The 16,104-nt window shown below is 25.7% G+C and overlaps 1 protein-coding gene across 1 annotated transcript; it reads left to right on the forward strand.

Moving 5' to 3' along the window:
• The first annotated feature begins 5,116 nt into the window (after nucleotides 1–5,116).
• On the forward strand, nucleotides 5,117–15,771 carry LOC145841046 (inositol hexakisphosphate kinase 3-like). Its single transcript, XM_082948407.1, has 7 exons — nucleotides 5,117–5,130; nucleotides 5,784–5,977; nucleotides 7,026–7,179; nucleotides 7,695–7,848; nucleotides 9,551–9,745; nucleotides 11,905–12,017; nucleotides 14,433–15,771. Exons 1-7 carry the CDS (start codon nucleotides 5,117–5,119, stop codon nucleotides 14,692–14,694), a joined length of 1,086 nt encoding a protein of 361 aa, XP_082804533.1. The 3' UTR covers nucleotides 14,695–15,771.
• The last annotated feature ends 333 nt before the right edge of the window (nucleotides 15,772–16,104 follow it).

Below are 16,104 nucleotides of genomic sequence, written 5' to 3' on the forward strand. Positions count from 1 at the left end.
TTTCTTATTAGCTTTTAATTTTGCTACCAGGACCAGACTTTGTTTTTTTTGAACTTGAATTATTCAAGTTAATTACAAAAACTAAATAAACATTCAAGTTTAAATAATTTTTGGAATAAGATTTTTTTATCAAAATAGTTTGTTAATAGGTATACAAAGTAAGTTATAATATATTTTAAAGTCAGTAAATGCACGAGAAGAATTATTAAGGTACTCTTTTAGTAGTTTTTACAAAAAAAAAAGTCTTGATTAAATTAAATTTAAATACTTAATATACAATTAATAAAGCTAAAATTTCAATTTAGCACAGTCTTCCATATGCTGTTTCTAAACTAACAATCATCGATAAAAACAAATAGTTGACTTGGTAAAGTCAAATAAACCGAAACATATCATAGTTTGCATTTATACTGTAAAAAAACGAACAAAAATGTTTTTCGATCTTTTATCAAAGTATAAAAGTGCTTGACGTAGTTGCCTTTGTGGCGATGAGTGTATTGAAAAAAAAATCCTGGACGATAATACAAGTGAGAAAATGAAGCTTGATTAAGTATAATAAAGTTTTCGTGTTGACATTCTAGCAAATATGCGGTTTAGTTTGACTTATTAAATTCTAATAAGAATTAAAGGCGTTAGCATTTTTTTCGATTTCTAAACAAAAAAAACGATAAAAAAAACTAAAACTTAAGGTTAGAAAATAAAACTTTTGAAAATGTTGATTATTACTTTTCTCTGACAACAAACTACTAAATTACACAAAACAAGCACTACGATCTTTAAAATCAAGCTTACATAAGTCTTGATGAGTTTCTCTTCTGGGAAATAAAAATGCAGTACTAACTGTGTTGTTACAACAAACTTGTAGTAAAATTTTGTAAATATGTAAAATAGGCATTTGCATTTTACTGTATACATCTTTAAAACCTTACAAGTTTTATGTTGAAAAATAATATTTAATATATGTATAAATCTGAGTAACATATAAAATATTCTTATAGTTTTTTATTCTAAAACAACATATACCATATAAAACCCAACTATTTACAGCTCTTTTAAAGTTTTATATATTTTTATACTTAGAGCTTCGGATAAAGAAAACGTTTATCGTTGCAAGGGGTAGAGTTTGAGACTGATGTTTTTTACCATAAAAAAAAAAAAAAAAAAAAAAAAAATGCAAAAGTTCATTCTTTTATTTTATGGTAGAAAAACATTGGATTTACTCTTTCTTCTACAACAATAAACATTTTTTGAAGGTCAAGCAAGCAATTTGTTATCACCTGTAATTTTAAATCCTTTAAAAGTAACACTAAACTAACCAAAAAATTAATTAAATACTATCTATATAACTATAAAAAATTTCTGTGGTGACACGTCATTTGGCAAACACTCAAAAGGTTAAAATCTCAACATCAAAAACCACAAAGTGTAGAAAAGTCATAAAGCTCAAATCCCCAAGCTAGTATCTGCCGACTACAACAAAAGCACATCAACAATCCAATCATGTAATCACTGCCACCAGTGTGAAATCACAATCAGCTGTTGCAAACTCAAATAAGTCAATATCTAATTGAAAGTATAAGGTTCTATATATAAAACTAGAATAAGGAAAATATACTTGATTACTTTTTTATGCATACAAACAATTAGTTTAGAGTAACAGTCAGCAGCACCACCCCAAGTAGATATACAATATTGGATGTGCGGTTAAAACAAACTATAATATAGAATTTTAAATGTAATGGTATCAAGATAATATCTCAATTTTGACTTAATATACAACTCCTTGATAATTTTGATTCCAGAAAACTCAATGTTTTCATCCAATTCAGCCTATCATCCAAAACCATACCCAAGTATTTTATACTATCACTCTGCTCAATATGAAAACCTTTATCTTGATCTTAAACTAAAATTACAATTTTTTGAAGTTTTATTGAAAATCAAAAATTTTGTTTATGAACAGATAATAAAAACTTTATTAGTACATCAACTTTATCAAAATTGCTGTTAAACACTTCATTTAAATACTAAAGGTCACAAGTTGCTAGCAAAAGCAGGCATCATCAGCAAGCATTTAATTTTTATCTAAGTAGAGGAATATATATAATTAATAAACACAAGAAACAACAAATGACACAAACAAGAACCTTGTGGTGTTGTTTGTATTTGAAAATTTTAACCAAAATCTAAAAACTTAAATTTTTTTTGTTGTAAATAAAGCAGTTGAGTGTTCCTGAAACCAAAGAAAAAGTTTCCATTTTTTGTTAAAATTTGTGTAATTTTTCTTAGACTTGAGACCATAGGGATATTAAACATTTTTAAAAAGTTAACATTGTCATTTGTATAAAAGCTCTAAGTGTAAACTATAAACCAGTGTTTTTAAACTTCAACTTTTATAGCTTTTGAGATTTTCTAGTTTTAGTTAAAAGTTTCAAATACAAACATATGGACCACAACTTTTTTTTTTCAATTTTCTTGGAAATTTAAAAAATCTTTAAAAGTCTATATTCTTCTTTATTTTGAGCTAGAGATCTCTTAAAAATTCAAGGAACATTCCTTATTTAGTTTAAAACACTTTGAATGTTGCAATTAAAAGCAGTAACAATATAAAAACTTTTTTTTAAAGAAAAAAATTATTTTTTTTTTTTGAAAACAGATTTTGTTAAGTTAAAGTTTATTGAAAAGTTTTACATATTTGCTTTTGACTTACTGAAAAAAACTAAAATTACAATGGTTGAAAAATTTAGGAGAAGACATATTTTTAATTAGTAAAATAATCTTTTTCTAAGGTTCTGGTATGCTTCTTTTATATAGAAACCATGGGCTCACCAACTTATATCTCAGAAACAACTTTCAGTTTTCTTAAAAAGTGTAAATTTGTTTGATAGCTACAACACTTCAAAATAAGACAAACTATTTAAAAACAAGGTTAACTATCCAATTGCCTTGAAACATTATTAGTCATTTTAAGTAGTTTACATGGGAACTGGTCAAAATTGTCCAAAGACAATTTTGCATGGGAGGGTTTTTTGCACAAGAGTTAAAATAATGTATAAAAGTAAACAGAAAAAAAAAACTAAAAGATAAACTTTAAAGAAATAATAATAAGTTACTGACCAATGGTAAGGGTGAGGAGTAACAGTGAAAAAAAAAAACTAATAAAATTTTTCTAAAAATAAAAAGAAAATGAATAAAAACAAACAAATTAATTAAAATATAAATAAAAGCTACACTAAAGATAAGGGTTAAGGGTAACAGTGATATTAAAAAAATAAATTAATTAATTAACAAATAAATAAAAAAAGTTACAGACCAAGGGTTAACGGTAACAGAAATAGTAAAAAAAAAAATTAACAGTAACAAAAAAAAATTATAAAAATAAATAAATTAATAAATATAGATAAATAGACAATTCAGCCCATGCAAAAATGTCCCTTTTTGCAAAAGATTTTTTTAGTATTTTTGTCTTTGTGCAATTTAGTCCCCTTGTGCAAAACTATCTTTGTGCAATTTTGTCCGCTTGTGCAAATTTGACACCTACCCAGCTTACATAAATGCACAATACTTTTTCCTTAATTATAAAATATAGTTGTGTATATTTGATGATTAAGTTCTTCATGCTGTTTAAGATTTTAAAAGAATATTAATACTTTTTTTTTGAGATATTTCTTTATCTTAAGATCTTTTTTGTGAGTAAAATTCTTAGGTAAATTTTCAGAGTAGTTGTTTAACCTGAGAGTCAAGAAAAACTTGTAATTCAGAAAAAAAAAAACATCAAAAGACCTTGTTTTTCAATTTTTGAAATAAAATAGGAATTCTAAACAAAAATCCTGTAAGCACCTAGAACTTTGAGCAACTTATTTATCAAATTGAAAAAACAATATTTAAAACTTGATATGTTAGACACAACTAAAAGTTTATACATTTTAAAAGTTTTATTGTTGTGTAAATCATTTAAACTTTAATAGTAAAAATACCAAAAGTTATAGTTAGTTTAAAGATTCTGCTAAATATAGATGGAAAATAAATTATATTAATATTGGTTGCAGCAAGGCAAAGCTGGTCGCCTGAAGTTTTACTGCAAGTTTTGTATAGATGGTGTTATTTTGTCTATGATAATAGTTTGTGCTTTTAGAAGCTATAGTGTACAAAAAAATATTTTAGTCAAAAACGGCTTTAAAAAGTGTAAAAACATCTACATTTACTTTGCTTCTGAAGTAGCTTCTACTAGTAATAGCAGCACCTTTAAGTTTATAAAGTGTTTAGCATAATTGACCACTCTGAAATAAATTACTTGCAAACAACCATGCACACTAGACAAAAATAAGTTTCTTAATATCACAAACAATTTTCAGGTTATTAAATTACCAACACAGGCCAATTAAGTTTAGTTTTGGGTCACTCTAGTTTTATCACTTCAAAGATTGTAAACCTTAGATTACATGTTTTTTAGTTTAATTTTATATAAAAAAGAGGCAAGAAAACATGTTATTAAAGAAAAAAAATTGGAAAAAAATTTCTCAAAGCAAGTTTGTTGCCTGGCTTTTTGATAATTTGTTTTTTACATATTGTTTATTTTTATTTTAAACCTAAAAAACACAATTTATAGTGTTTAGTTGTTTCATGGACTTTGAGTGGCTGTATCTTATATGAGTAAAATTTATAAAAACCAAAGTAATATTTGTAGTTATAGTTACTGAAACTTATTTTAAAGAAGATAAGCAATTTAATAATATTAACAAGTTTAGATTTTAAAGTAATAACAGTTGTAAAAAACCCTATGAGTTTTATAAAATGTTAAAAGTTCACAAACATAAAAGCTATTTTCAAATAAAGTTAAGTTATTTAAGTAGTAGAGTTTGCTTTTTTGATTTGAAACTCTGGAAACATTTAGCTAAAAAAAAAGAAAAAAGTTAAAAAAGCAAAAAAAGAGTTATAGAACTAAACTTTAATTTTAAGTTATTTTTATGAACTCATTAAGCATAACTTTTCTATAAAATAAATTTTTGAACAAATTAACATCAAGTATTATTTAGTTTTTATCTATTTTTAGGTTTTACTAAATTTGTACCAATAATTAAAGTTTATACACATTGCTGAAGAATGCTTCTTTGAAATGCCAAACAAGAAGTAAGTTTATCTGATTTAATATGTACTTAAAAATTTAGATTTTTTTTTTGGTTGTGTATAACAAACAATAGAACTACAACTAATAAGTACTAATTTATACTCTAGAATTTAGTGATCTCAAGATACTTGTAACCCTTATAAAAGTTATTTGTTTAGTTCGTATAAGTAGCTCTTAATGTCTTATTAACTTTGTAAAAATCATTTTAAAAAATTATTCAAATAGAGAACTAAAGTTGTAATTTTAAATTTTTATATTATCAAGTTTGTATCAATATACATTTACTATTAAAATCAAGTTGGTAGCTAATAAATTTGAAACCCTTTTTAATAAATTGTGATAACAATGAGCAGAAGTAAAATTTTATAAGTTGTCTTATATAGTATTATATTGTTCCTTATTTATAATATAATCTAAAACTAAGTTTGTTATTTCATTTAAAGTAAGATAAGTTTAAAAAATTTCTGATGAAATTTTAAAAATATAAATATAAGACTATTAAGTTTTAAATTAAATTCTGAAGATTAAACTATGTAAGCAATAGATAAAATGTTATCTAAAGTTTAGATAGTTTTAGATTTTTTTTTATATACAATATATTTTAAATTAAATGTAATAAAAGTACCTAAGGTTAATTGTCTTTTTGTTAAAAAAGAACAAACAAACCGAGCAATGTTGATCTGGAAAATGATAGAGTCAAATTGAACGGGTTTTCAAATCAAGTGGGGGGAAGGGCGGGAATTTACAAGTTTGACGAGCAAACTTTGTGCAAGCCGTTTGTTTCCAGAGAGTTGTATTTCTACCTGAACATTCCGTGTTGCCTCCAAAAATTTATTCCAACGTTCAAAGGTACTTTGTTATTTCATTTGAAGGTTTAAAAATTTAAAAACAGAATGCTTGGTTGGAAATGGACCAAAAAAGCAGATACAGTTTTGTATATACAGTTTTGTTATCCTTCTTTCCATTTTTTGCTTGAAAGTATTTGTTGTGAGTTTTTAATATAATGTTATAGTGAGCAGTTTTGTTTTATAAAATAATGGCTATTTTTTTTCTAACATGCATAACTTTAAAGTGCAATGTTCACATAACAATAAACTTTAAGTGTAGTATGGATAAGAAAGTCAAGTTGCATTTGTAAAACATTTTTCTTAAAAATTTTGCAAATATAAGTTTTATATTAAACACTTAAATTATTATGGTGCGTATCTCATTTATTGCAAATTGAAGTTCGTTTGTGCTTCTTAATTATGTAATTTACATTACAGCTAACAGAAAATACATTTAAAAAATACATAAAAGGGTTGTTAAGGTTCAGTTTGAAACTAAATGAATGTCAGTGTTAAAATTTAATGAAGTTATATGACTATTTTCAATAAATATTTTAAAGTTCTTCTTTTGTATATTAACAATTTATCAAACTTAAAAAAATGTTCATATAATAAATTAGTTATTTAAAAATATATGCACTAATTTTAGCATTATATTAAGCTTATTTTTTTAAAAGTTTATTGCTTTTAAAAGTTTTAGTTTTTAAAGTATAGGTTCCTAGCTTCAATAACATAAAGCTTCAAGTTATATTTTCTTATTTATTTTAGATAAAAAAATCTCAACAAGCATATTACTTTATCAATGCTTCTAAAAATAATCTTACAACTAAAACTCACTGAATTGAAGTAAAGATTAAATCTCTAAAAGATATACTCAATCTCTTAACTAATATTTAGGACCTCACACAACTTTAAAGTTACTTGGTTTTGTGTTTATGCCCTCATGTTAAAAATGTAAAAGCTGTAAATACAGGATATAAAAAGTTAACAAAATGAAAACTGAAAATGTAAAAATAAGTTAAATGTAAATTGGATTATTTTATCCAACAATTAACAACAAAAATGTACAGGGCTGGTGACAGTGGAGCTCTTCTACACGGACAAAGGGGTGGAAGCGTACGCGCTCAAGTCGACCATGACGAAGAACATCAGGTCGTTGGACGTGCCCTCCGTCCACTCGAAGAGGTGCATTGGCAGGATGGACGGGCAGCAAACTGACTTCAGGTGTTTTGAAATGTTTCAGAAAGTTATGTATAACCATTTGTGTTGTCTATAAAAGAAATATGCTCAATTTACTGGGTAAAGAGCATATTTGAATAAAAGTGTCAGATTTTTCCCATTAAAACCTGATAATAAATCTAATAGTTAGTTCGCACTTTATTGTTGTTTAAGTTTATGAGGGTAGTGGTTACGGTGCACAGTGAAATTTACTCTTGGTAGGGTGGACAGACAGTAAACAGATTTTAGATAGTTATTTTGATGCACTTGATATAGTTTATTCAATTGTCTATTAAGTAAAAATATTGTTAAATATCGTAAAAAATTTAATTTTGCTTTTTTGTTTATTTCGACAGCTTGGTTTTAAACTCTGGAACATTTCTGAACTCTATTATTCTATAATTTGAACTTTTTTTTAAATATGCAATGGTTATTAATCAAAACAAATAGTTGTAAAGTTTATATAACCTTCTAAAATCAGATTGTTCAACCTTTGTACATGAAAAAATTAATAAAAATAGCAAAACCAATCTGTTCTGTGAGGAGCAAAAAGACAAAATAGAAGAACTGGAAAGCAAATTGTCAGACATCACGTTAGACGAAAAACAAATTAACAGCTCGGATAGGCAACCCTGGTCCAACAAAGTTCTTTTTGATACGTACTGCTCGAACTTGGTTAGTTTTTAATCTTGGTTACTATGTTAAATATCTGTCAAAAAAGTGTATGTGTCAAAAAAGTGTATGTGTCAGAAATGCACGAGCGTCGATTTTGCATGGAGAGATACTTTTGCAGTATAATGAAAATTTTCTAGTTTTAAATGTGTCAGCAAGGTTTTTATTTATTTCTTAGAAAACATTGTTTTATAGAAAAATTATAATTATAAAAATTCGTCATTAGAAAAGTTTAATCTCGTAAAAAAGTGACACTGTGCCTTTGTGACCACTTCCTATTTTAAAAACCATTACAGTTTCTACACAATTTCGCTTGCTGCATAACTTACTTTAAAACCTAAATAAGGTTCAACATGTTTTTTTCATCTTTATGGTAAATCATATAAAAAAGGGTAGGGTATTTTTTGTTTAGTTTTTTTACGTAAAAACTAAGCTACTAGTTGTTTTCTAACGTTTTAAATAGTTTAAAGTAAACTTTAAGATATAAAATGTAAAAGATAAAAAGTTCTCTATGAAAGGCATTGACTATTATTAAAAATATATCTCTTCAGACTGTTTTTTGGCAATTTTTTTAACATTTTCCTAAAATTTTAAAATTTTAGATAAAAAAAAATAAATTTAAATGAGTTAAAAGTTTATTAAATTATTTTTATAAAATAATATTATTGTAGAAAACAACAGTTACTATTTTTTATCCTTGACAAAGACCAAATCAGAACTATAAGTGTTTTTTATTAGAACATAACAACCATACAATTTAAAAATAGTTTTCAAACTCTCACCTTCAGTTCTGTGCTTTCATAAGTTTAAAATAAAAATGTTTATTTTTTTTTTTATTTTAGCAAAAGTTATATGTTAACTTTTCCAGCTTTTATATCGTCTTAAAGTTAATTTTTACAAATAATATTTTATATCGCCTAATGCGCTTAATCATATTAAGACCATGTTTTCATTATTTGAACGTTAATTTTCGTGATTTTTAAACAAACCACACTACCTCAAATAATAACAACAGTCAAAATTGAGCGTGGACACGAACATAAAGCTTTTTGTGTCATTTAGTTTTTATTATTTTAATAAAATGCTGTTTCCTCTAACGCCCTTAATCATGTTAAGATAAAGTTTTGATATTTTGATTTCTAACATTAGTTTTACTTACTAACAAATCACACTATATCAAACTCAACATCAGTCAAAATCGAATATCATCTGTACAGTGCTTTTCTTAAACAAAACATATCTATCTTCATTAAAATGATATATATATGACATTTCAAATACAAAAATCCAACAACAGTCCAAGTCATCGGGGGACTGTGCAGTGCGTTTTTAGTACAAAAATATATATCATTATAATAATATATATAAAAAAATATATATCTTTATATATGACATTTCAACTTCATCAACAGTCCAAGTCATCGGGGGACGCGAACCTAATCGATGTCCTCACTGTGTGTTTCGCAAAACCTCTTACTTTTCATGAATTTTAATAAAATCATTATCATCTCTACCTTTTAAGAACAAAAAAACTATTAACCCAAACTCCAACAACAGTCCAAGTCATCGGGGGACGCGAACCAAGTTGATGACCTCACTGGGTGTATCACAAAATCCCTCTAACTTTTCATGAATTTTAATAAAATCATTATCATCTCTACCTTTTAAGAACAAAAAAACTATTAACCCCAAACTCCAACAACAGTCCAAGTCATCGGGGGACGCGAACGTGCCGAGGACGAAGCAGTACATGCTGCTGGACAACCTGGCGGGCAAGTACGACCACCCCAACGTGCTGGACGTCAAGGTGGGCACGTGCATCAGGTACAGGGAGAAGTTGGACAAGCTGAGCGAGAGCAGCACGAGGATCAACATCGGGCTGAGACTGTCCGGAATGCAGGTAGTTGTTACATGTGTATTTGATAATTTTCATATAATGTTAAATTTTAATGTTAATGTGTTAAATTTTATATATGACATATAAAACATATACATACTTTATTTATATTATACTTAACATGCTTTATGATGTTATTCTTATTTTTTTCAATTTTTATATAAAATTATTATGTGTCAGACTCTGCGGCATGCAGGTCGTGTATATAAAAAGTAATTGAATTTTCGTTAATTTTTGTAATATTCTTTAAACATAAAAGCAAAAACAGTAGGTACGAGCTTTGTTTGTTTGTGTTATGCATAATTTTTTCCTTTTTTTTTTTGAGTTTTCTAATAACCCTGAGACTTTCCGGAATGCAGGTAAAATATCATGTGTGCTTAAAAGTATTAAAAAGTATTAAATGCTTTTTGAATTAAAGCATCTTTTTTTTGGGGTAATTGTGCATGCAGGTAATATTACATGATTGAATATTTAATGATTATTGTGTGTATGTATTTCAAACATCGGCCTAGGCTCTTTGGCATGGGTAGGTGTCAAATTTTCACGAGCGGACGAAATTACGCGAAGGCACTTTTGCACGAGCAGAAATATTTGCACGAGTTGAATTTTTTTTTTTTTAACTTTTTAATTATTTTATCAATTTATTTTTTTTTATTAATTTAGATTTTTTGTTTATTTTATTTTACTATCACTGTTACCTCTTACCCTTAGTCAGTAACTTATTGTTGTTTTTTTATTAATTATTTTTCTAGTTTTTTTTACTATCACTCTTACCCTAACCCTTACCCTCAGTCAGTTACTTTTTTTTCTTTTTGTTTAATTATTAATTTGTCTTTGTTTTTGATTTTTATTGTGTTTTTTACACTCGTGCCAAAATGACCCTTTGTGCAAAATTGTCTTCGTGCAATTTTGATACCTCGTCCTATTTTGTCTTCGTGCAATTTTGACCCGTTTCCATTCGGCATACAGGTATTGTGTGTTTTAGTAAAATATTTTGATTATTAATTTTTGTTGTACATACTTATTCACCCTTCTTTTAACTTTTAACACTTCTTTTTGTATGTTTAATGTAATTTGTATATATTTTAAAACGAACCTTCCAATTATTAACATTTGTTTTAGTATTTGCAAACGTTATCAGCAACTTTTTATTAATTTTTTTTTGTTTTTTTAAGTTACTTCACTTATAGTATTTATTTTTAGATATAAGTAGCGTTATGTGTATATAAATTTGAATTAAAATTATAAAAAACGGACTAAATTGCACGAGGGGACTAAATTGCAAGAAGATAATTTTGCACGAGCAGAAAGTTTTGCACGAGTTGAGTTTTTTATTATTTTTTAATTAATTAAATTATATTAAATAATTAAATATTAAATTTTATAATTGTACTTTGATTACTTTGATTTGATTGTACTTTATTAGCTTTATCTTAAAATATATCAAAAATATAAAAAAAAGTACATGATTTTAGTATTTTTGTCCTGAAACTGGTAAATTTTAATTTGAAACAATAGTAAAATTTGGTTCAAACTTCCCACAGTGAGTGCAATGCATTCTCAAGCATTGATTTTACAATTCTCAAAAAGTTATTTTAATTGCAGCTTTACAATTCTAATGACAAATGTTATGCTCGCAACGACAATTTGATTTCAATAACATACTAGTTTTTAGAAATTTAAGCTGTGTTTTTTTTTGTTATAAAACGCATAAATTTTATTCTTTGAAAATTTTATTAAAATTGCTGCTTTACAAGTGTGATGACAAATGTTACGCTCAAACAACAATTTTTATAATACTATGATTACTTTATGACTTATACTATGACTACTTTGGTATTAGTAAAATGCATTTTATAAAATTCTAGAACATATGTTTCATAAAGACAAAAAGAATTGTGTTAATCTACAGCAAGTTCAAATTTATAATCAAAAGTGTTTTGGTAAACAGAGATAAAAATTGTACAAAAAACTAAAAAATAATCTTTTTTGTCTTTATGAAACATATGCTCTAGAATTTTTAAAACTGCAAATTATTTAAAAGCCCTTTAAAAGGGCTCTGTAGAAAGAAATTAAGTTTAAACAATCACCTCACTTTATATATAAAATTATATTTAAAATATACAAATTTTATAGTTTTTGAAGAAGTATTTTAATTGCAGCTTTACAATTCTGATGAAAAATGCTACACTCACTACAACAAATACGACGGTGACAAAATGAACTCGCACCAGTTTGCTTCGGCAGTTGAGAAATACTTTCAAATCGATGACGGGTTTGTTAAAACTATCATTTTATACTAAAATTCATAAACTTTTATATTTTTTTAAGTAGCGTGAGTAGTTGAGACTTGTTTTCGCTGTTTAAAAAAAATATTAAAGATATAATTAGTTACTTATGGGTTTTAAAATTTAGCTAATGATAATTGTTTAATTATCATACTTTTTATATCATTAGTATCATTTTATCCTGAAAACTTTAAACTATTACCATGAATTTATTTTTAGTTTCACAGTGATTATAACATCGGTTGACAACCTAGTTAATTGTTTAAGGTTTTTTTTATTTAGATGTTTTGTATCTACCAAAATAGTTTATGTAAGTTTGATTACATTTGAGATTTATCAATGTAATAAATTATAGTAATAACAAATTATATATAATCCTTCTTTTATTACACAGACATATGTTTATGTGTGTTAATGGATTTAACTTCAACTGAGCTCTGTAGAAAATAAATACTGTAAAGAAAGAATAGAAGCTAAAGTAGGTGTATACATGTGTCCAGTAAAATTAAAATTAATTGCTATAGATTTTAAGTGGTTAATGGTTAATAATAAATAAAATACTTTATGTTATATCCGACTGTTTAAAACTATATAATATTTGTAATTTTTTAGTCTAACTTAAATTAATTAAACTAAAATACAAAATAAAATAAGAAATCATAATATAAACTACTTACATGAAAATGAAGGAAGTACTATTTTCAAATATTTACTGGTTACTAATCATTGAAAAAAACATACCTAAATATAATTTTTTTGCAGCATTTTGCACTAGTTAAACCAGAGCTACAATTTTTTTCTGACTAAAATATTTCAAAATCAAACCACAGGTACAGTTCTTGAGCATTTCTTATGCGCATTAAGAAAATACTGTTTGGAAAAATAGCTTTTATTTTTGCAAACATGCATACTTTCAGTGCAACTCGAATACAAATTACAATCTAAATAAATAAATCCTGTCATGGTGTACAACGTTATAATGAAAATATCAAAAGTCTAGCAAAAATATCTTATTTTTTTTTAAAACATTGCTTCTAATATCTTTTAACATTATAATGATTTTTTTTTGACTAACTGTGTATAAATGTTTATAGATTACAGATAAACTTTTTTATTTTAAGAGACAAAAAGAGTTTAATTCATTAATTACTCGGGTGAAACCAAAAGAATAAATAAACAAAGTCATTTATTTAATTTATATTAGCTTGGTCAATTTACAACAAAGCTGTTTGAGGAAAAAAGAGCAATCTTTTCTTCTATATTTTCATAGCAGAAAATCGTATAAGTTTGCCCAATAACAGTTTAAAAATAAAATTTTAAGCAAGAACTGTATTCAGTTTCTGCTATATATCTAAGTGTATTAGTATATTTTTTAACAAAGTTTTATTTGCCTAAAATAAATGTTTATTAAAGTAAAGTGTTATATTACTACACAATATTATCATCAACTGTCTACATCGTAAAGCCTCTGATTTTTCCACTCCATCTCAACTCTCATTTCAAACACAGGGAACGAAAAAATCCTAATGAAGTAGAGTGTTTAAGTATAAAATTTAACATTTTTGCTTCTTACAAATGTTTATTAGAACAGTTTTTTTCCGGTGCATTACTTATTTAAAAAATATAACAGAATACATTTCATTTTCTTTAAATTTATTTTAGTACTTTCGTAGTAAGGCTCATCAGAAACAGTTTCTTACTAAATTGGAATGAATACAAATTAAAATAAAAACATACTGAAGTTTAAAGTTTTAAGAAATAAAATGACGTAATAATCAAATGTTAAAAATTAAATAAGTTCTTATGCTAAACACATTTGGTATACTAATAAAACTCGTTAGAATTAAAACAATCTACATAAACAAGCGATAAAAATTAAAATTAAAACTATACTTAAAAATGAAATATAAAAAGAAACTAATTACTTTAAAATTACTAATATATTAGTAATTATATTAGTAATTTTAAAGTAATTAGTTTCTTGTAAGTTTTATTTTTAAATATAGTTTTAATTTTAATTTTTATCGCTTGTTTATGTAGATTGTTTTAAACAGAGTTTGAATTGTCATGCACCCACACAAGTTTACCCAATAAGTATTTTAAAATGTTCTTCTAAATTGGAATCTAAAACTCTGTTCAGTTTCTGTTGTATATCATTCTTGAGTTTCGATAAAGTACTAAAGTATATATATTTGTAAAAACTTAATTATTTGTTTTCTACAAAAAAGTGTATAATGGTATACAGTTTCATTATCAAATGATATTTTTTATCAACCCTCAACATCATTATTTTTTATTTATTACCAATGTCTATAGATAAATAGTCTTTCAATGGTATGCAGCAGTATAATATCAACTCTTAACAATCATCGTAAAAATTTCTAATTTCATTTGAAACACAGGGAAAGGAGAAAATTGTTGGTGAGCAAAACCATTGAAGCGCTGGAGAAAATAGAATACAGTTTCAAATCTCTCGTAAACAGGCGGTTCTACTCGTGCTCCGTGTTGCTGCTGAGGGAGGGATCATGTGGTACTGATGAGATCGAAGTGAAGATAATCGACTTCGCGCACTACTGCCTCCGAGATCACGAAGTTCACCCGGGTGTAGATACTGGAATCCTGTTCGGGATCGGCAACCTGGTCAGGATACTGAAACGCTTGTGAGTTATTCATCGTCGGTTTGAGGTTTCTAAAAAAAAAATTAAATGAATGTTTTACCCTTGAAAAAATTTTGAACCAAGACAAATTTTTGAAATTTAAAGTAATTGGTCAAAATATTCAAACATTTGTGAGGTTTTCCGTATGAGCTAAAGCTTTGTTTGTAAGTAAAATAAAAGTCTAAAGGTTTTACAAAATAATTTAGTTTGAACTTTAGTTCCTTGAATACCTTAAAGTAAATTTTGATGTTTAAATTTGTTTTTGAACTCAGATAAATTATTTTAATTTTTAGTTTAGATATTTTACTCCCATACGAGAGACATCTTATGCTTTTTTTTTCTACCTATAAACAATCCTTAGCTTAGTAGTAACTTATAATCAAGTAGGATTTTAATCTGTTAATTTGCTTTTTTTTTTTACAAACTGAAATTGTAGTTTTTTTATAATTCAATCTTTTTTTTATTATTTTAAAGTACTCATTGATAAAGTTATTTTCATTTTTGAAATACTTCAACAAGTTTTGATAAAAACTTTAGCTTATCAATGACTCAGTTACACATTTTTGAAAAACTCAAGTAATTTCAAAGAGTAAATTTCTGTTTAGTCTAACCTTAACTGATAAGCTTAGTTCTTTCAACGTATTTTTTTAAACTTGAAGAGCTTACTTGAGATCTTTTGCAACAAAATTGCGTTTATTTGTGCAGTAACAGTTCTGAGATACAACCTCATTTAAAAATCACTTTCTTTTATGCAATTTAATATTTTTTTAAATGACTGAAAGAGATTTTTTTACCTGCCAAGATTTTAACATCATAAGTAGATTGATATTATTTCATTGTCAACTATAAAGTTATTATTTCAAAAGTGTCTATTCGAATTATTTTTCAATTACTTCAGTTGATGTTTATAAAATTTGATAACAGTTATAAAAAAGTTCATATTACAACTAAAACAAATTGAGTTGAAAAAATTCAACTTCTGTTATCATTGTTTTAAAATATTTTTCTGGCTTTGACTGTATTTTGTTTTCGACTGTAAATTTTTTAAACATGTAATTGGTTTCATTTTGTATTTGTCATCAAGTTAAATATGATAAAATGTATTTGGTTTTTTGTAATAGAAGTACCTAATTTTTTTAATGTACTTTATCAATTTAAGTAATTTAAGGTTATTTAGACTTAATCAAACTGTTTATTGAGTGTAAAAGTTTTTAGTTGTGTAGGATACATTTGAAAACTAAACTGTTGTTATATTACACTTTAAAGTAAAATTTGTTGTATACTTTTTTTGTTACCAAGAAAATACAATAAAATTTGAATTTTTTTAGTTTACTACGTTATGTTAGTATTACAGTAAAAGTTAATTCACTCAAATATAACTGTTAGAATTTTGTAAGCTTATATATATATATATATA

This window comes from Thalia democratica, chromosome 1, assembly GCF_965202585.1.
Source record: "Thalia democratica chromosome 1, ktThaDemo2.hap1.1, whole genome shotgun sequence".
Classification (NCBI taxonomy): domain Eukaryota; kingdom Metazoa; phylum Chordata; class Thaliacea; order Salpida; family Salpidae; genus Thalia; species Thalia democratica.

What these genes read in the sequence shown, in the direction of transcription:
- LOC145841046 (XM_082948407.1), top strand. An exon ending in ATTTATTCCAACGTTCAAAG is followed by an intron (nt 5,978 to 7,025) that starts GTACTTTGTTAT and finishes AAAAATGTACAG; the next exon opens with GGCTGGTGACAGTGGAGCTC. An exon ending in TGAGACTGTCCGGAATGCAG is followed by an intron (nt 9,746 to 11,904) that starts GTAGTTGTTACA and finishes TTTTAATTGCAG; the next exon opens with CTTTACAATTCTGATGAAAA.